The sequence below is a fragment of the Anarrhichthys ocellatus genome, unplaced genomic scaffold (assembly GCF_004355925.1).
Source record: "Anarrhichthys ocellatus isolate YVR2014 unplaced genomic scaffold, GSC_Weel_1.0 scaffold11, whole genome shotgun sequence".
Classification (NCBI taxonomy): domain Eukaryota; kingdom Metazoa; phylum Chordata; class Actinopteri; order Perciformes; family Anarhichadidae; genus Anarrhichthys; species Anarrhichthys ocellatus.
The window spans coordinates 9,276,459-9,297,720 of NW_022280041.1; the positions used below are offsets into that span (position 1 = coordinate 9,276,459).

General features: G+C 42.2%; 3 protein-coding genes across 3 annotated transcripts in view; 1 reads left to right on the forward strand and 2 right to left on the reverse strand.

Moving 5' to 3' along the window:
* ppp2r5b (protein phosphatase 2, regulatory subunit B', beta) overlaps window positions 1-7,416 on the reverse strand; it is a 34,353-nt gene extending 26,937 nt beyond the window's left edge. The window contains exon 1 of the mRNA XM_031850814.1: window positions 5,483-7,416. Within this exon, the coding sequence (XP_031706674.1) occupies window positions 5,483-5,675 (193 nt within the window). The 5' untranslated portion in view covers window positions 5,676-7,416. The remainder of the gene's footprint in view (window positions 1-5,482) is intronic.
* A 2,511-nt stretch (window positions 7,417-9,927) lies between these two features.
* Window positions 9,928-18,341, reverse strand: batf2 (basic leucine zipper ATF-like transcription factor 2). The gene is made up of 3 exons (XM_031851369.1): window positions 16,390-18,341; window positions 14,855-14,974; window positions 9,928-12,885 (listed from the first exon to the last, which is right to left on the reverse strand). The coding sequence occupies exons 1-3, from the start codon at window positions 16,471-16,473 to the stop codon at window positions 11,812-11,814; spliced, it is 1,278 nt and encodes a 425-aa protein (XP_031707229.1). The 5' UTR covers window positions 16,474-18,341; the 3' UTR covers window positions 9,928-11,811.
* Window positions 18,342-18,673: 332 nt separating this feature from the next.
* Window positions 18,674-20,623, forward strand: arl2 (ADP-ribosylation factor-like 2). Its single transcript, XM_031851372.1, has 5 exons — window positions 18,674-18,912; window positions 19,028-19,138; window positions 19,642-19,804; window positions 20,007-20,087; window positions 20,208-20,623. The coding sequence occupies exons 1-5, from the start codon at window positions 18,848-18,850 to the stop codon at window positions 20,340-20,342; spliced, it is 555 nt and encodes a 184-aa protein (XP_031707232.1). The 5' UTR covers window positions 18,674-18,847; the 3' UTR covers window positions 20,343-20,623.
* Window positions 20,624-21,262: the final 639 nt, after the last annotated feature.

Genomic DNA, 21,262 nt, shown 5'->3' on the forward strand with positions numbered 1-21,262 from the left:
GAGATAATAATAAACAACTAGGTATCAATTTTTGATGAGAATAAATCCAACACACAGTTGACTGGAAGAAACAGCTGTGGTAAAAAAATTGGACTGTTAATTTATTGGTTTTTTTAGGCAGGGGGAGCCATCTTCTGCTGATTTCAATTCTTTCTTTTTCTTTTAACTGGGTTGAAAATACGAAAGCCTCTTGTGATACACAGCTTACAGGAATAGCTTTAGTATGATCATCTTGTGACTGCCAAATACAAATTCATGTTTGCTGACGCCCTCATTTTAATTTTGAGGGAATGTCTTTTTATAGAACAGGCATAACGTATTCGGGCTATACCATTTACTGCGGTCACAAACAAGCAATGTGAGCTCAGTGAAACGGTTCAGTAGCGAAGGCTGGCAGAGCGTGCCGCCAGGGGCCGAGACGAGCAGAAAGTCTGCTTTGTGTTTTCTCTCTGATCTTCTGCTGAGGTAGCTGCTGGCAGCAACACTGTTCCCCAAGATCTCAAGATAGAGCGGAAAGTGTCCCATGATCACCCTGCATACATGCAGGCTTTGCACAATCGCAACCACACAATCGGGCCTTAGCAAATACTTTGGAGGACTTTTATCCTCACCCGGCTCAGATTAGAATCGTTGACCTACTGCGACCACTAATGCCAAACCTTGTCCTAACCTGCATCCTTAATCATGGCAATCAGCTGCACGGGTCACATTTCTATGATTCTATAATTACATTTCTGTGCACAACGATTACATTTCTGCCTGCAGTGAATGTGTTTTTACTCCCAGTGACGACGTTTCTATTTGCAGCGATGTAATTACATTTATACTTACTATTTGTACACACAGTTATGATGCTTTTACTATGAAGTTTCTACCTGTTGAGATGTATATTTCTGCCCCTGGTGATTATGTCCTTGCTGTTCTTGCTGGTGACGTTGTTTATCCCTCAGGATACTTTTTTCACAGATGCAGCCACACTGCGTCGAGTGTATTTTCACCTGGATGACTCATACTTACTGTAAGTCAAATCAAAATGCACACCCAGTGGTCTGGAAAAGAAGATCACATCCTGATTGTGGTGCATGCTGAGTGCATATGTAACGTGAGTTTTTTTCATTGCACAGATAAGACTCGTCTGTAGTTAGAATTTTTAACACAGTGTGTGGAGAGGGCAGCAGAGGGAGAGGTGGGAAAAGTCTACGACTTCACTAGGATTTGAAAACCAAGCCTGCAAGTATCTCAAGGTCAAAAGCAAGGAATGTAGTGCCGCCTCGTTGGTTGCAGGATCCTCTGCTACTGATAGAGAAGGACAGCTGGATTAATCTCTGTGTGTTTAAATACAAATTTGTATTTAAATCTGCAAATTGTCTTTGGTGTGCTTAACAAGACATCAATCTTAATCATAAGTTTGCTTATCTGCTGAGTGGATGTTGGGTAGCACAGTGACCTTTGTCTGGTTAGTCTGCCAGCGACAGCACAACATACGTGACCGGGAAGCCTGACTGTGACAGCGTCTGTGGCCCCGGGGGAGAGCATCACAGCCGGGGAGGAGCACTGAGCTAACAGCCTGTTCTCTGGTTCGACAGAGAGCTGCAGTGTAACTCAAGACGGAAATTTGTTGGTACTAGTTTTTGTAAGCTCTGATGTTATTTAGTTTTACAGAAAGAATAGATGATTGGATTTTGATATAAATATTGTCACAATATGACCGGTGATGTGGTTTTAAAGGGTTAAAAGGGCATTTTTCATTTCATCTTGACTGTAATGTGACAATTAGTGTAGAGAGATGAGGGAAGGAAAGGCATGCTTTCTGTGTAACTGTGTGATATTAAATATTTTAATTTTCCTAGGTCCCAGAGAAAGTTTGTCGAGTCTTGGTGCCTCTGTGTGACTTAATCATCTCACTCGGGGCCCTGTCTGAAAATGTTCAGCAGTACTTACATTGAAGCTCCATTTAGACAGTGGGTAGAAAATGTAAAAGGAGCGACTGCTGGTAGCGGTAAAGGCAGTGATCAATCTCTTGAGAGTAAACAACACAATTGCCTACTGAAAGGTATAAGGTCGGCTTTTACCAGAAAGGGTGCTGTGTTTTTATGAAATACACCTTCAAGGAAAGACTCACCGTGTTTAAAACAAGTATATACTGGTACATGCAACAACTAGCGCTGGTCCAAGAACACAGTGTACAGAAAGGGGTGAAATGCCGGTGCTTGAGTTTGCTGAATTGACTTGTGTTTGTTCTTCCAAACTTCTATAAACCTGCCTCATGTGCTCCTCCTACAAATATGTCTCCTTTGCCTTGTCTGGCTGTTACAAAATGTTATTTTTAAAGGCTGATCTGTTTCACACACTACTGATGACAGATCTGCAAAGATGCAAGCTGTGACTGCATTGCATTCTAATTGATTGAGGCTAGTAATCAGTATGTCTGCCTCTTCTTTGATGGATTTAGTCCTGTTTTTGTTTAAATTGGTCCTAAATATTGAGGTTCTCGCTCTTTCTGAGACTAATATCTAAAACTCGATGTTCACTGTTGGTCAATTTAAGCGTTTCCTGCTGTCAAACCATTGTAGCTGTGCTGACAATTGACTTGTTTTGCTCGTTGTCTATAATAAAACATCAAAGAACAAAAATGATCCATGAGAAGGCAATGTGAGGATGGATTTTACCAGCTTTTTCTTTTGTCACGCCTTCATTGTTACATGTCTGTTATATGTCTTTCTGCGTCTGTTATCTTTCATATTCAGCCGTAAACTGGGAGCAAGAATGCAGCTTTGCTCGGGGCTTAAAGTGAAAGAGATGTGCCGTTTGTTAACAGCAGGAGTAGTTCAAATTAACAATGGCAATGTGATTCCCTTGAGGGCCAAACACCCACAAGTCTGTCTACACTTGGCCTACATACTGCCCGTTACAGACTTCCCCACACCAGGCTTTCTCTCCTGCGCCGGTGCTGCAGGATCTTACTATCAATTCCTCCTGGGGATCCAGAAACAATGCCGCAGCGGTGCAGCAGCCATGTGATAGCTGGGTCTTCAGTCTATGAAGGCTACAGCACGTATGCGCGGTGAGGTCTGAACCGAAGGTGTTGCAAAGGCGCAACAACAAAAAACCTCCATCATCACACTGCACACACCCCCAGCTCGCGGGCCTGAGAGGAAGTCGCAGATGGTGAAATGAGGTGTAAAAACACACACACACGGCCCTCTAAAAGCAGAAAGGTCTTCTCTTCATAGAGGGTTAATGGGAAGAGATTGCAGGCTACATGAAAGGGGGAGTAACCTTATAAAGAGGGGTCAGAGGCATATATGAAGACTCGCAGACAGAAGATACGCAAGGGGAGGAAGAAGGGTAGATAAAGAGAAAGTAGAACAGCTCTTGAGAAAGACAAATTAGAAAAGGGGAAGTCATGTGAAGGGATAGGTTTTGTTTACTGCGTGAACCTTGAGAAACGGTACATAAATATTGATTTATTGAATATTGAAATATTGAATATTGATATCTCTGTACTCACTGTCTAATCACAAAGTCTCGCAAGAAAATATCTTTCATGGGTTCAAGCAACTGTGCGGTTAAATGATAGAACGTAACAGAACAGTAGCACATGAATAGAAGAGCTCTTAGATACACAACAACATCAAGTTTGCTAAACAAATTAGCGAACGCTTAGCCACTAAAAGCATCTGGTCATACCAGACCAAGTGAGGCAGTATAGCAGTAAAACCTGTGGGTGTGTCGAGTTAAGTAAGGGTGTAGTTCTCAAGAATCAAACTTTTCATTTGTAAGAGGAAGAATGTGTCATTTCTTCATTCATAAATCAAATAGTGTGGCTTTAAATGAACTTGAATAGACCATCTTTAGGTAATTATATTGGCAACAAGCACCATTTCATGATATGCCTGTTCTATTTAGTACACTACACATGCTGATGTTTACTCTAGGGGAGCAACTAACTATTATATTGAATTTGGATCCATGTGTCATACCCCGAGTACCCTGAGTTCAACCTAAGACAACTACCCTGAGACAACTTAACATTTTTAGTTTTGTTGACCAACTGACCAAAACCCTTAAGATATTCAACCTAAAGCTGTATTGAACAGAGAGATTTGAGAAGCTGGAACCAGAAAATGTTGATTTTCTGCTTAACCAATTGCCCTAGATCGATTCCTAAAGTTGCTGCCGATTACATCATCCTTTTCTGTGACTGTAATCTTTGTCTCACTGTACCAGACCGAACCCCACCCAGACCTGTGGGTTGCATGGGCGGGCCTATAGGAGACAGCACTATAGCATGTTTGAAAATGAAAGCAAATGGGCTCCATGTGTTTGCAACCTCATGCCTTCATTGTGAGAGGTTATTGAACGGGCCCACATAGATCAAAGTGGTCTCAGTGTGGTAACGGCAGCTCTGGGATTAGAGCAATACAGCAACAACCGCCTGCAAATAGTGCACCTTTGACTGCCCTTATGAGGGATGTCAAGGTCTGTACGTACATAAAGTTACAAAGTGTACAAGTATATGTTTTGTCCTCTGTGTTTTTGTTTGAGGTTCATCTAATGAGACAATTAAAGACAGGCAGTGGTCTGACAAGGAAAATGGCTTTATAATGGTGAGATGCTTCACCCATCTCACCAATCACGGAGACAAGCTGATGTTTGATGATATTGTGTTTTAATGAGTGTGTAAGTGGTCCACATCAAGCTCAGTGACTCTGCATAATGTGAATTTGAACTTGAACAATTTGTCAAACTCTTCCTTAGCCCCAGTTTAAAGCGTATGTTCTTCAAAAAAGCACATTAACTTTGTCAACCCTCATACAATGTGATTTTGTATATTTCCTTTGATCTTTGATTAGTCGAGTGACAGAAAATGTATATGAAACTATTTTCATAATCAATTAACCATTTCAGTTATATTCCAAACAAAAAATCACTGATTTAAGCTTCTAAGGATTTGAGTGATTTCTCTGTATTGAATTGAAAACTGAATTTATTTTGGGTTGGGCCTGCTGGTCAGTCAAAACAAGACCAAAGACGTCACCTTGGATGGACATCTTTTACACTTCTCTGTAATTTCATTGAGAAATTATTAATTATTCATGAAACTAATTGTTGGGTGCAGCCCTAAAAAAATGTATATTCCAACAGCAAGTCTTTAAAATAATCCTAAACCAGACTGGCTCCTATCAGACAATAAATCAAAGCTGTTGCTATCACCTCTGTCAGTTAGAAAGGACATGACAGAGAGGACAATATGTACCACTGGACACCTATCAATAGAAAATACAATAACCTCCACAGTTCTGATCAACTGGTGTCTTGTGTAAAGTCAGGAGATGGCCTTCACCTTCATCTCGAGGTGTTTAAACAATGAAGACACGTAAAGTGAGAAAAGTGAGTTTATGGTGACCTTGTTGGACCCTTTATCCCCTGTGATTGTCCTGTCACTGTAATATATTGCCTCGTGGCTGCAGTGTCTCACCTTTGAGCAGGGGCAGTGGGGTGAGCTCCACCTGGGAGCTCTGGTAGCGGAACTGGGACGAGCTGTGGGACCTCCTCTGCCGGGCTCTGCGCATCGACCTCCGCGGGAAGCCGTCCACCTTCTCCGCGGAAGGCACCGAGAAGCTGGTCGTCGGCGAGGACGGGCTGGTCGGAGGCAGCTTGGTCGTCTCCATGATGGCTGTAGATGGCGGTGGTGATGCGGTGGTAGTGGTGGTGGTGCGTGAGTGCGTGCCTTTGCGCGTGAGTGCGTAAAGGGGCCGCTTGAGAGGATGTACGGGTGGTGTGGGTGTTTTTTTCTGAATCACAGACGGATTATCAATTGATCAGAATGAATAGACGCTCTGGGGTGGAGGAGGAAGAGCAGGAGAGAGAGGGGAGGGGAGGTGGGGGGGAGATGAAGGGGGGAGAAGGTGCAGAGGCGGAGGAGAGGTGAGGAGAGAGATTTTCTGGATGTCCAGTCCCGTGCTGTGCGCCTCACTGTCTCTATCAGAGCCGGACAGGAAATGGCAGCGGCAGCATCAGCATCATCCCCAATTCTTCTGTTTATTTCACGCACAGATGAAAAAATCGCTTGTGTATCATCCCCGTGGAGGAGTAGCCTGTGCAGCTACCAGATGATGCTCAGACAGGCGCGTCTCCCCTTTCTCTCTCTCTCACACACACACACACGCGCGCCTCTCTGCTGCTGTATTGGCGTCACACACACACGGACTAAGTCATCGGCCTAAATTTGGAAATGTATTTCTAGAATTGAGCTCCTCGCGTAAAGAAACCACCGTGGTCAAACACAGATTAACCTCCTCCGGTTTATCCAGCTCAGAAACAAACAAACGGAACCCTGGTCAGTTTATAGCGTATTTTCCTCGAAGATGCTCCTTATCAATACGATCAGTGATCGGTCCTGGCGGTGGATGATGATATCATAAAATCATCAATCTGGGCCCACCTCGGCTGCCGCATCACTGTTGTCCTTCTCGCTCGTTTTTTTTAACGGACCCTCTTTCGACCGTTCAAACAGCCGCACCTGCTTATTTCTATTTATTTGTTTTCTCTCAGAGGTGGAAATTGTTGTTTTCGTCGCGGTTTAAACCCCTCCAAACAATCTCCTCCTCCTCCTCCTCCTCCTCCTCCTGCCGTCCTCCAACCGTATCAGGGCGGGGAAACAAACGCTCCCTCACCGCGCAGACATGTGCCGGTCCTCCGCCAGCGGCCGATGCAACGCCAAGCCCCGCTGCCGCGCTCCGTCTCTACCTCCGCGGTGAGAGAGAAAGAAAAACAGCAAAAATAAACCAAGAGCAGCCGCTCCTCCTGCAAAACCCGGAGTGAAGAAAAAGACTGAAGGCCTGTGTTATACAATAGCACCCCGTCTATGTCTGTCAGACTGACGCGTTTTGCTCCTGTCCCCCTTCTCGGTTCCCGTTATCCGGTCGTCCTACAGCGCCTCAACGCGCTGCGTCAAGAGGCACGCGGTGAGTCAGGAACACGCAGGAAATTAGGAATCAGAACTTTCAAAATAAAATAAGAGCTGGAGAAAACAAAAGCGTGTTGGTGACAAGAAATTGACTCATTGGTCCATTCCAATTGGTCTATTCTCAAAGAAAGTTACAATTAATAAACCCACCATTTGCTGTACAGTGAACTTGAGGCTTTTCGGTGCAGCTGGGAGTCACTTGGACTGTTGCCTGCCTTGCCCAGTTGGTAATCCAACCTAGGCTAGGCTAGGCTTAAAAAAAAGGGAGAAAACGGAAATATACAAGGATGTGAAACATTTGTCTTTAAATCGGATTCGCGGAGATCATCTTGCCCATTATCACCGTGTTATTTGTGCAAATCCAATACTCAAGTGTTGTTAACTTCTTTCCACCAACAGTGGATGTGAATTAAATGAAACATTAAGTGAGCATTGTGAGCTGAAGCATCCACAGGTATTTTTAATTTAATTTAATTTTAATTTTTAATTTAATTTTAATTTAATTTAATTTAATTTTTTTTTTTTTATTGAAGCATCCACAGGTATAGGGTAAATTAGGGAACTGATCGAAAACACACCTCTTTTTATATGAGAAGCTGGTTTGCAGATTGACATCAAAGAACGGAGGTGGAAAGTGTTGCTGTCAAAACTCCAATCTTTTTATTCAGGATGCCAGAAGGACCTCGTTTCTACACCAAAACACGTGGATGTAGAAATGCTGATAACTGAACAGATTGCACTGGAGGTCCTCAAGGCCGATTGTGCATCTTGCATTCAATCATTCACAGTTGGACCCGAAGGCATATATTTGAAGGGTCAAGCAAGACAAATGTATGCTTAATTATCATAGTGAGCTATAGATCATAGACTTAACCCTGAACAAATGCGCCCTTCAGTATTGACTGAGAAGGGTTCAAGGGGTCTCCTCGGACCTGATCAAATTACATTAGAACACCCTGATGAGTATTTAACTTAGTTAAGTGATAAAACACAGCAGGATCTTCAATGCATATCAGTCTCTCCAGAAGCGAGAAGCCGCAGAGTAAAGGTTTGATCAGTGCCACACTTTGCCATACTTGTGTAAATGAGCAAATGTCTTTGAGGCGCCTTAAAAAAGGTTTTATTTTGAAAGCAGTGACCGGATGCTAATTTATCTCGCTCCGACAGTCTTGCCGCTGGTTCCTCAGCCTAAAGCTGGTGCAAGGAGAGAGAGGAATGAGGCTCCTCAATGCGGATGACGCTATAGGATGAATTTATTTATTTATTTATGCATTTCCCTTTATTTATGTGGCCAGGGTCTGCCTCTTAAACCCGGTTCATTTTGAACAGATGCGTCATTAATGGCTCGCGCTCCTCTGCCGTCAATGCATCACCTCTGGCTGCGGTCTCATCCGGTTATGAAATACCCGCCCCCCCTTCTATTCTCCAGCATCATCAGTGTTTCTGTCTCTGACTCCCCCATTCCTCCCCTCCCTTTCCCCATTTTCCTCGCTTCCTATTTGAGGAGAGCGCGCGCGCACGTGTGCGTGTTGATTGCGCGTGTGCGCGGGGTTGTAGTTGGCTTATGGGTTGTAGTTGGCTTATGAGGATCAAGTCCCATCCATTGTTCTTGTCTTCACTAAGCCACTTGTTCTCTCCCTCACGCGCGCGCGCGCACACACGCACTGAAAAGCGCAATTATCCACGCGCCTTCATCTCCCTCTCAAAGTCACACCTTGGCTGGCTGTGGATGCGTTTTGCGTGTGTGTTTGCGCTGCCAGCCTTGAACCCTCCTTGGTGCTCTTCTCACCACAAACACACTCCAGCCTTATAATCTTATATTCAGTACAAGGGCGTGCGTAATACCTCGCGCCTGCGCTCCATTTTCCTCCTCCTCTTCCTCCTCCTCCGTGTTGTGTCGCAGATGAGCTCAGTCGGTTGCCTCCTGGGAAAAATACCAGGGGGAACCGGCAGTCCGGTAAGTGTCTGAGAGCGCTGCCTGTCGTTTGCCATCACCACTAGAGGCTGTTAATACTGCTCTGACATTTAGATACACTCTGGTTAACAGCACTCTATTATTGCATTGTACTCCATAACAACTGTGAGATAATTCATCAAACATCTTCTCAAGTCTGTATATTCAGTCTGGTAACACATGTCTACATTCTAATAATAGACTGTATAATCTAGACTAACCTCTGTGAGGCTGCACATATCACAGCAGAGCTTTGAGCAAAACATGTTGGCAAACATGTTCACAATGACAACGCTGACTAGTTTGACTAATAAAGCTGAGGCTTATGAGGGAGATGTGTAGCTTTAAAGCTATTTTTTCACACATCAAGTATTGGACATTTTCAAATTTGGACCCGATAAGGGGACTGGAGAAAAAGTCAAATGATCACCAAAGTTATTAAAATTCTTCTTGTGGGGAACATGAATGTTTGCGCCAAATGTCACAGCAATCCACCCTTCAGTTGTCAAGACATTTCCTCTGAAAGCACTTGCCAACCTGATGGTGGCACTAAAAAATCAGGGGATCACCCACGCCAAAATGATTTGTCCTCTGGGGACCGTGAATATCTGTACAATATATCATAACAATCCATCCAATAGGTGTTGGGATATTTCAATCTGAATAGAACATATTCCCAAAATCTGCAAATTCAGTGACAGTATCAGTTACAGCAACATCTATCTAAAGTTTGCTAATATAAGCCACCATAAGCAGTATATTGCTAGTATTATAAGCCAGTAGCAGCACTGATCAAGGTTGTGTTTTACTGCTAATTGATTCAACTTTTCATTAGTAAGAAGAGTAATGTCTTATTATATCTTTTAAAAGTTACGAAGCTTCACTTTAATTGTAGTTATATATTATATTAGAACATTGAAATAGCCTCTAGAACAGAATTGTAAATTGAGCCAAAGTTAAATAAAATGTTTCAATACATTTTTTTATTTGTAATTAACTTTTCTATTGAAACCACTATTACAGCATGAATATAATAATCTTATGCTTGTTAAATACAAAATAGTCCTAACAGTAATACACACACACACACACACACACACACACACAAAACCTCACACGGAATCATAGACTTCTGTGTGGAGCACACACACTCCTATACAGTGTAAATAAAGCAGAATAATCTACAAAAAACATCCTTTAAAAAAACAAAATCTTAATTTGAATACAATCATGGTGCGTAAGCCTATAGCTATAAGTCCTATTTAGAGAAAAATACAATATTCATTTATTATTCATTTATTTACAGCAGTACTTCCTATACAACAGGTTTGAGCAGCTCCATGTTCTCATGTTGTCAGTTACAGGGAGAGGAAATCAAATAGAAAGTTATTTCTCTCATTTGTCTCACTTGAAATGAACACGATAAGGGAATTATTAATTACTTGTTTTTATGATAGACCCACAAGGGTTAAGAGTGTTAGCGGCCACCGCGGCCACTAGTTGTCACATAAAGTGTCCTTGTAATCATGGGTGGATTAACCATTAGGGGGGCCTCAGGGCAGAAAAAAAAAAAGCCATGAGCACTTTTTAGCACACATATATTTGTGAATATTAACTTTGATACCGGTAGACACATAAATAATATAGCTACCCAAACTATTTGCAATTAATCAAATCCACAACCCTAAGGACACACATTCAATCTGGGGCCCCTGAGGGTAGCTGGACCTGGGCACTTGCCCACTTTGTCTGGTTGGTGATCCACCCTTGCAAGCAAAGCTGGTAAAATACCTAAAATAATAATTTATCATGTAGTAGCATAATTACAGCAAGTAGAAAAATTACAATTCTGTTACTTGAAGTGAAGAAGGAACTAGACAATAAATAATTGTAGCTTTAAAAACAAAGCAAAATCAACAATCAGCAAATTGACTGATAGCGGAAAAAACATGTGAGACGGTGTGTATTTTAAAAGCAGAAACAACAGAATGAAGTTTCCTGGCGTTGTCAGTACTCTTTGAGTTTGGCACTTTGTGTGTTCACACATGCGGTTCCAGTCACAGACGCAATTTCTCCTCATGACATTTCCTTAAAGTGGCAAGGAAGTGAGTACTCTACCAATCTAAAATTAAAAGCCAAAGTTTCAAATGTTGAGTCATTTTTGTGGTTTGGTCTCTAGATTAAGGAAGGGATAACACTGACCTACCTGATTTATTTGAAACTGAAAAACTGCACGTTGATGGTTTTATAGCATAGTTGGTTAAAGTTTCATCTACCAGAGCTTGTATTCTATGGATTCACACATAGCTCACTTATTGTACAGAGTTTTGGCCCGTTATCCGGCAAAGTTAGAGATTCAGTCTCTGAAACCTCAGCTAGGCGTTCAGGAGTCGTCTGCGCTCTTTGCCGTTATAAAAAGGAAATGTGAGGCTTCGAATTTAGAACAGGAAGCTTGCGTTACAAACCGGAGCTTGAAGGACACGGCCATTTAAAATCGTCTAACTAAAAGATGCTATAGGTTACATTGTGGGAAGTGTAGGATCCAGTGTTTTTGGAGCTTGATGCTGGGTTGTCTCTGCTTGTGCTGTATTGGCTTTGACCATTTTGTCTTTAATTTGGCCCTTGTGAGACCACCAACTTTACGGAAGTTCAATACGAAATCACAAGTGTCCCTTTAAGAAGCTGAAAGCTATTATGAGCAACATTTAAATTCATATACATCCCAACAGATGTAGAAATCCATCAGGTTGCATCTATCAGCTGGCGCTGTAGCTGCTCGGCAGAGTTTGATTGCTCAAAATGTATAAATATATAAATTAAACCACTATTTTGGTTCAAGGAAACTGGTCTTCCTTTGCTTCGTGACATGTAGTGCTACTGGTGACTAGTCACTTAGTATCCAATCATTGCCCTCCAGGAGCTCAGATAGGGAGAGATCTCTTGAGGTATCCTCGAACAGAGGCAGTGAGGGTGGGGGTTGCGGGACTGGTTCATCAAAGCTGCTGGAGGTAGTCTGAGACACATTAAGGGGACTCGGGACAGTGAGCATGGAAAGCAGAGACGGACAATTGTGCGTGACCTGTTGACTATAACTTGGCTTGAAGGCAAAAGCAGAGGCGGGAGGCGACAGTGAGAGGGACTGAGGAGAAGGATCCAGAAGAGTTGTCGGTAAAAGACAACACGGCAGACTTGAATTCACTGAATTTCTGCTCAACTGAGCAGGACGAAGCTGGCACACATTCATGGGACAACCGAGAGCCACGTTTTCAGCCGCCAAAGGGGAGTTGAGGGTAACTACATTAGAAGAAGCAAGAAAAGTAGCTTGCGTCATTAGAAATTCATCCAGTACAGCAGGACGAAGAGCAGAGAAGTGAGCGCTTGCTGACGTTGAAGAGCTCTCGTGGACGGCGCCTGACCTCGAGGGCGCTGAGCGCGAAACGAGGCTGGTGCAGAGAGGCGGAACATTTGTGGGCCTCAGTGTGATTAGAGAAGGGGGATCTACGCTAAACAAAGAGCGAGGAGTCGGGACAGCACAGAAAGACACAGAGTCAGGAGCTGTCGCAGAGCTGGAGGAGGTGAAGAGTTCAGCAGACGAGCCACGAGGCAAGTCTAATGTTGTGGTTGTCGGAGGAGTGGGAGTTAAAGATGAGAGACGTGCGCTTTCAACACAGTCACGGGTTTGGAAACCCAGGCCGGAGGTTAAGGAGGTAGAGAGTGAAGGGGCAGCAGCGAAAGCGGAGCATGAGGCCTGGGGAGGGACTCCAGGGGGGCTGGAGTTGGTCCGACAGCCAGCTGAGGAGGAAACCGAGGGGCGGGTTGTCGAGCTGGATGCGGAGTCTTTGACGCAGCAGAAAGGCTGGTGGCGCTCCAGAGCTGACGTATAGAGGTGGAGGTCTTTTTTCAATGCGGCGATCTCCTTTTTAATTGCCGAATTGGATCTCTCCAGACACTGGAGCTCCTAATGAGAAGAGGGTGACGGGGAAGACAGGGAAAAAAAGAAAGGGGGAGAAAAGAGTTAATGTCAGTTGAGTCATGTCTCTCTTTATTATCCCTAAGAGGGGCACTCATGGGCCATAAAAAAAAATGATTACAGACATGCATCAAAAGACATCCCACACAGTACAGCCAAGCAATACTCATCAAGACCCCCTTATTTAAGTCTCTTCTTGAGTGCTGTAATAGAAAGCACAACAGCCATGCAGTTGATGCTGCGCGGCCAAAGTCGGAACCTCGAAGGAGAACTGAAAACATTGCTCTTATGTGACAGGACTGCAAGTTCAGCATGACAGGAGGGATCTGCTGATTGATGCAGAGTAAGAAAAATTATGAGTCAAAATGTGGCTAGAAACCCTGAAAAGTGAAGCATTTCCTATTTAGTGTTTGCTCCTGGTTTATCAATCAACTAAACTCTCGCTTTTATGGCCTCATTAAGCCTCAGTGCAGCCTGAAAACATTATCCTCCATAGCAGCCAGTATTCATCTCCATTGAGCCCCAAATACTGCAAGTACAGACTCGAATAACAGAAGAACAGCGTCTCCCCTCAGAGAGATTACATTTCTACTTTCTACTACTGTGAAGGTCCCAGAGGTCACAGTCAAGGATGCGGCGCTATGGAGCTGTGCGTCACGTGCGCTGACCCTTTAAACTACTGCTGACACCCACTCTGTGTTTTCTATGAACCACACTGCTCGGTGGCAGCAATGCTTCTTCAAAATGAACCCGAAGGAGCAGAAGTGAAAGAGAAGAGAGAGAGAGAGAAAGCGAAAGTCTGGGCTCCTGACAACACAAAAGACACACGCCCATTCATAAAATTGGAGGAAAAAAACCACACACCTATCCAACCAGTTACAGCAGGTGCTGTTAGAGGAAAGGAAGGCCAACTGTAATCAGTGAGAAAAACAAAATGCACCCAACCAGGTGGTTAGGTGCAGCGCAGTGAACTACAGGTTTGATTTTCATATCATCATCAGGAGAGTCGTATAACACATTTTATGGGTGTGTGTATCGAGACGCATTCATGGAAAGTAATAAACCACATGTGACAGATTTATAAAAATTGGATTTTAATGTTTGCTATATACATCGAGAAACAAAACCTCCAGATCAGGCTAAAACTAAACCAACTAATTAAGATTTAAGATTGGATCGGTTAAAGGAATAGTATTCACTTGTCTTGCAGAGAGTTAGCTGAGAAGACCGATGCGACTCTCTTTACATCTGTACGGTAGTAGAATAAATCCTCTCTGCTAACGCTCGGCAGGGCAGCAAATAAGCGTAGTTTGCAAAACTTCTGGAGCTGCCAGCTACTTTCATTGGATTGGTGGAATCTAGCTTACTCTTGATAGCTTCTCAACATTACCAACGCCAGCTTTAATGTCATCATTGCTCTTCAACACAAATATTGACTCAAAACAAAACTTCATACCACCAAAAACACAGAGTACTAACTATCCTTTAACACCACATTTGTACAAAAAGTCCTAAAAAGAATCGCTTGCTTTTTTCAGAGGAATTACTTTTTTTTTTATATCAAAAGCATAATATGCATAAATAGTTTTCAATGAAGTTTTTTTTAAATCAAGAAGTTTTGATCAAGAAGTCCATGTGAAAGACAGCCTGTGGAATTTGTCCGTCAGGAAAAAAAAAACAGAGCGTCATGGGTGGAAAAACAGAGGCGGGAGTGTGTGTGTGCGTGTGTGTGTGTTTTAGAGGAAAGGGAGGGCCAATGGGGAGGGCATACCAGAGGGAGTGGAAGTCCTTCTCCTAAAGCAGAGTATTTACAAGAAATGGCTGAGCATGTTGTCAGATTACACAAGACACACGCACCACTAGTCACACAGCCTTTGGGTGCAATTGAAAGGGAGATAGAGAGTGAGAGAAAGGCTGATGGTGCAAGGACGGAACATAAGGAGTGAATATTTCTAACCTCATGAAGTTCGTCGGCTCTCTCCGTTTGTTTCCTGCGACTCTTCCTCGCAGCGTTCCTGTTCTTGTCTTGTCGTACTCTCCCTCTGCCTCGCATCTGTTGTCCGCCTTCTTCTCTCTCCTGTGAAGACGAATGCAACAGAAACAGTTCACCGCACTCGTAGGATTCAGTACTGCAAACACTGAGTCTGTGGGTGATTTGAGGTGCCTACTTCTCTTGTGGCATCCCCCACTGCCTTTTTAAGGAATCTTTTTTTTTAAGGCAGACATTTATAACTTTTTTATATTGCATTTATATTGTTTTAAAGATGTCATTGTCCACAAGGTCATGAGACAAACCTATCACATGAAATTACATGTGGTCTCCTAATTAAAAAGCAGGAAGTTGTTGCATGTGATGTTAAAATCAGAAGCAGGGCAAAACAACATTAAGCTTACGGAGCTTTCAAAGCTGCATCTACTTCTTCCATGTGTTTGACTCAAATGGACCCCAAAAGGAATGTGTATATTAAATGTGTATCCTGTTTATTAAATGGCAAGTCACCTGTGCTGAAAACCAGATTAAATTGCAATTATTTGGTATTTGACACTTTTGTCCAAAGCTACGCACAGTAAGTGCATGCAAACTCAACAGGAGCTGAATATCAAATTTGAGGTTCATCCCACTCAGCTAAACAACTAAAGGTGTATTAAGTACAACAGTACAGGAGACTTTTAAAAGTTTTTTATTTTTTTTTAAATCAGAGGAGCGCTTTATCTTTACTTTTAGTCAATTTCAAGAGAAAACATGCAGAAATAGTAAACCAGGCTAAAGCTAAGTGACAATTATCACCACCACAACATAATAACTGTTAACTATCCTAACAGCATCATGTATAACAAAGTAGAAAGGAACGCTAGTGTTTGAAACTTAAAATAAAATGCACTGTTTTGTCTTTTCAGAGCACTTTTAGCTGTTTGGATGGTTCATTTTTAAGTATTTTTGGACCATTGTTGCCTTTATTAGATAGTGGACAGTTGAGGAGAGACAGAGCGGGGATGATTTGCAATAAATATCACCATCTGGACTTGAACTGGGGACTTTGCAACCACAGCATATGATATGCCTCTTGAACCACAAGACCAGCAGACACCCTGTGATTGACATTCTTAAAAATACAAATAATTCCTATAATATTACTAATAACCTATTATACTGTATCTACGGTGCTCAATGGTGGGTTTTCATTGATTGTAGAGCTATTTGATCATTATAATACTCATAACTTTATTTTTAAAGAAGTTTTCAAAAATATGTTACAATGTGCTTTGAAAAAGACAAAAACAAACAATGCTTAAAACTAAGTGGAATCAAATGAATAACGTTGAATGGTTAGTTTGAGTAACTATTCTCATTTAGTCCCATATTACCGTTTTATTGCAGGCTAATATTTCTAAACTATTTACATGGTATATGTAGCTATAGGGATAATATACTTTATTTTAGCGCAGATATGATGTGGTTATTGTCTGTCATTGACTGATTGACAAACTTACCGATCCAGCGGTGTTGCTCCCCTCAGCTGACAGTGATCCGGGGCTGTTGAGCTCATACCCAGTTTCCATGAATAACGGGGACATCTCTCTCCCCCTGAGATGTCTGGCTAGCCGGTTGGGCGTTCACTGGAGTGTCCACCGGCAGGATGCACCTTCACCGAGCCCGGATCATCCGTGCTGCGCGCTCGCGTGTGAAACCACTGCCATTCAACCTCTTGGAGTTGATGCACAACCGGCGCGCGTCTTGCAGCTTGTGGGTGAACTTTGAGAGCCGGTTCTGTAAATGTGTACACCGCTGGTGCGTCTGATGTCTTTTTGAGCGCATGAAGTTTGGCATCGCACCGCCGATGATGCAACATGATGCTGCGACTTTCAGTTTCTCTTTATTTTAAACTGACCCGTTGCAAGGCAAGTGCTGCGTGGGATCGGTGCTGCCTTCACGTGTAGTGTGTTAATTCCAGTGTCCAGGTCTTTGCCGGTACAAGTGAGAAATGTAGCTTTTTTTCAAATGGCCTCCATTTTTTGTTTTTTTTAAGAAGAAGATAACAAAAATGAAGCATAATCAACCTAACAAATCCAAAATTTAGCAAGCTACTAATATTTTCCCCGCAGTGCAGTTACAGGTTCCTGTTTTTATTTATAGCCGACATTTCTCTGCTGATGTTTGTTTGGATTTAATAACTTACGTTCATGGATACTGTGTCAAATCTCCCCATAAAAGTAAGCCACATCTTTCCATTAGTATCAGAGTTAAGCTCCATTGTCGTATTATTTTCGATCGCACATGAACGCACCATTATAAATGGATGGGGAAAGATGTTGGGGGACAGGAAGAGCTCAGGGCTTAATGACCATATTATGAATGAGGTTGTACCTCCCTCATGTGCGGGGGATTTCTGGAGCGCTTATGTCAGGAAATGAATGGCCAAGCCTCCAGACGGCAGTCTGCAGGTTTTACCGCTTCTCTGCAGGATATGATGTAACTTAAAGTGCTACTGACCCTACATGGCTTACTCTCTCCTCGACGAAGTAAAACATAGCCCACACTAAAAGGTTTTACAAACATATGTATTGTGTTTACTTATTTCTTTGGCATTGAGTGAATTACTTTAACAGAGAATACATCCTTTATACATGTATTTCACAACTGTGATCATTTGGTATCACAGTTTGGTACGATGAACATGATTAGGCATAATATTCAGAGGTAAATATCATGTATCCATAAACCCCCATCCACAAAATATCTATCGAACATAAAAATGATATTCATAAATAAAAAGATAACTCCCATGTTTTTGTTGAAACCACCTCAATAAACTGAATACGGTACATTTCTAATTGTTTCCTGATGATTATTTAATTTATGTATAAGATTACTTCGAAGTCTTAACACTATTTTCTGATACAGTGAGTAAGTAAAATGATAAGATAGTATTGATGAGGAAACCCTGTGGCAAAGTAACTTTATATTTGAATTAGGAAGAATTGGAAAGGTTTTAGGTTGCAGGATGTTGGTGCACTGTTTCGTTCTGGAGGGAGCGAACAGATATTCTTATGAAGTAAATAACCAGTCGTTGCAACTTGATAATGAAGCTGATAATGATATACGGTTTATCTTGACTCCGCTGATGAATTCACACCCAGACTTGCTGCACTCTGTGACTTAAATTCACTTAAATCAATTGCCTTTTTTTGCAGTTGAAAGCTCTGGGAAAAGCCTTGTGTTGATATGGTTTTTCAAACTACTATTTCCATTTTCAAGAATTAACTTTTTACACTCTCTTGCCTGAATGTATGTTTTTTATTGTATTCGTGCACGTAGCTATTCAAGGATTCAGGGTTTCTATTATAGTCAATACAGGATTGCTGCACGACATGTAGTCACAAACACAAACACACGCGTGCGCACACACAAACTGTATAAACAGATATGCAAATGTTTTAAATTAGAATCGAAAATAAACTATTAAATAGTATTACAAGCAATACATAGTACATAGTATATATATACAAACACAAACATTTGCAATATGTGTAGTATCAGTGTATTGAATAATTGTGCAAATAGAAAAATGTAGTATTTTTGGAAATATAACAGTCTGTGTTCTTTATTTTGCCAACAAGCTTTGACAGTCCGAAAATTCCGAGATTGCTTAAGTAAAATGTGTAATTCCCACAACTGGCACACGGGGGCACCAAACTCAACCAAACCCGCAGCGTCACACCTTAAACCGCTCAACGACCAATGAACCAGCTTCGAACGTCTCCAACAACCAATCAACGGTCGCTCCTCACCAAACAGTCTACTTGGTGGCTGCGTGGGGCGGGACTAGCATTGCAGCCTCTTCCTGGTACGCCATGCTCTTTATGGACGCTAAATATCTTTCATACACAACTATAAATCGGTAAAAGTAGCCTATCTATCATAACTGCAGTTGAGCGCCACACCGTCGCGATGGGTTTGCTGACAATTTTAAAGAAGATGAAGCAGAAGGAGCGCGAGATGAGGCTGCTGATGTTGTATCCTGGTTGTAAGGCTTTACTAGCTTAGCATGAAACGAAAGTAGCATATAGGATATTTAAAAGTGAGATGTATGTGTGTGAGAGTGTTTCTTCTTTAACCTGGCTCGTGCAGAGGTCTGGACAACGCGGGTAAGACGACCATCCTGAAGAAGTTCAATGGAGAAGACGTCAGCACCATCTCCCCAACGCTGGGCTTCAACATCAAAACACTGGAGCACAGAGGGTAACGCACGCGCACACACACAGTATCTCATAGCTTAAATAACATAGAGAACATGACGCTTTATTTCTTCCACACAACAGACTTTGTACACTTGTTCTCAATGGGCAATTTTTATTGAAGACGTTTAGCTAACGGTCTCGTATGTGTGAATATTAAAATGAATGCTCTCTGTCATGTCTGATTTGGACACATTGTCTAAATGGCTGCTGTGAGAAAAGGCTATGGCTTGACCAGAGTTGCTTTGTGTTGTACTCAAATAACTGAGTCAAAATATATACTTGACTTACACACAGTAAGCCAGTTATAAAGTCAAATAAGCCCCACAGCCAACTGAATCAAACCTCAATAAGCAACCGTGGAGAAAAGAAGTTATTTTTAATCTTCTCTATTCTAATTGAACTCCCCATTCTTTCCCACATTCATGTATCTTCCCGAGCCAGGATCCATTATCAGGATGCAGTTTTCCAGTGTTCCTCATGTTCTCCTCTCTTTGTTTCTTTTAGGTTTAAACTGAATATTTGGGATGTGGGGGGTCAGAAGTCACTGCGCTCCTACTGGAGGAACTACTTTGAGAGCACAGATGGGCTAGTGTGGGTGGTGGACAGCGCAGACAGACTCAGACTGGAGGACTGCAGACAGGAGCTCAGTTCACTGCTGCGGGAGGAGGTACACACACACACACACACACATAAGTTTGGTGTAGTGGTCAATAGCAGGTCTTTTATTCTGGAGTCAGCCACAAAGACACTGCTAGGGATAACGGTGAAGAATCATCTTTTTATTCTTGCATTGTTTGAAGCAGAAATCCATGATTCTGTTTGATTATTCCATCAATCTGTGTATTGAGTCTGTCCTTCCCTCCATGCAGAGGTTAGCCGGTGCAACGCTGCTGGTGTTTGCCAACAAACAGGATTTACCAGGAGCCCTGTCCAAAGAGGCAATACGAGAGGTACGGTCTAGTCCCCCCTAGTTACTTTCTTACGTAATGATTATAATTTTATTTTCACTATTGCTGCTATAAATTCATGTCAGATTACGCACATCACAATGTGTCATTGTTTTCTTGTAGGCGCTGGCCCTGGATGGGATCAAAAGTCATCACTGGTGTATCATCGGCTGCAGCGCAGTCACAGGAGCCAACTTGTTGGCTGGAGTGGACTGGCTGTTAGACGATATCGCTGCAAGGATCTTCACCACTGACTGAGTGTTTGAGCGCAGACGACACTCCAGGCTCGTTGGACTACGCTGATCGGAAACGCATTTTCTTTTTGTCCCTTCAGCTGTTTGGGGGTCACCAGATATCAGTGCTACTGTCTGTATAACACTAAAAACCTGGTTTGTATATACATTTTATTTACAGTTTATGGAAAACAGAGCAAGAAAGTGTCAATGCGAACATTAATTTACACATGGCAACCTAAATGAAGTTTGTTTACAGTATGCAATGCGTGACCTTGAATAAAGATGTCTCATGACTGAAATCCACAGAATGTGGCAATTTCTGAAATACATCCTCAAACGTGTTAACTCATGAAAGTAGACTTCGTCATTTTAGCATTACAAAACTGGTCTTTAGAGCACATTTTAGCATGTGTATTTTGTACACCAAAGTCTAACTTCTAAAATGCTTTAATCTCAATGCCAGATTGTGTCCAGCATCACTGACTAAGAGCATACTTTGTTTCACTGTATTAACACTTGAAGTTACTTCAGAACCCAAATCTCTTGATAGTTGAACACCTCCAGTCTGGCATCAGCCATGTAGGTAGTTCAGGCACAGTGCATCATTCACATTCCTTCATAGTACCAACTTCTCAAATGTGAGATTTACAGGTTTAATATACTTCAGCTCACAACTGTTCAACTATATCACTTAACTCAATTATATTTTTCCATGTTGTGAATAATTAAGTGACTGAGAATCTGATGACTACTTGTAGAAGTTCTTAACTTCAGTTGTCTCTTGCATCCCGGGATATGAAACTACACTGTGCTTTAATGATTTTATTTGAAAATAATTTCCAGTTAGCTGGAAATACACATCCAAGTGAAGAAAGCATTGAACGGTCCACAGACAAAATAATGCATCATTCAAGGCACACAACTGTCCTGTTCAAACTACAG

What these genes read in the sequence shown, in the direction of transcription:
- arl2 (XM_031851372.1), top strand. Translation starts at nt 18,848, where the DNA reads ATGGGTTTGCTGACAATTTTAAAGAAGATGAAGCAGAAGGAGCGCGAG. An exon ending in GAGATGAGGCTGCTGATGTT is followed by an intron (nt 18,913 to 19,027) that starts GTATCCTGGTTG and finishes TGGCTCGTGCAG; the next exon opens with AGGTCTGGACAACGCGGGTA. An exon ending in GTTCACTGCTGCGGGAGGAG is followed by an intron (nt 19,805 to 20,006) that starts GTACACACACAC and finishes CCCTCCATGCAG; the next exon opens with AGGTTAGCCGGTGCAACGCT.
- batf2 (XM_031851369.1), bottom strand. Translation starts at nt 16,473, where the DNA reads ATGTCCCCGTTATTCATGGAAACTGGGTATGAGCTCAACAGCCCCGGA. An exon ending in GGAGCAACACCGCTGGATCG is followed by an intron (nt 14,975 to 16,389) that starts GTAAGTTTGTCA and finishes TCGTCTTCACAG; the next exon opens with GAGAGAGAAGAAGGCGGACA. An exon ending in GAGCCGACGAACTTCATGAG is followed by an intron (nt 12,886 to 14,854) that starts GTTAGAAATATT and finishes TCTTCTCATTAG; the next exon opens with GAGCTCCAGTGTCTGGAGAG.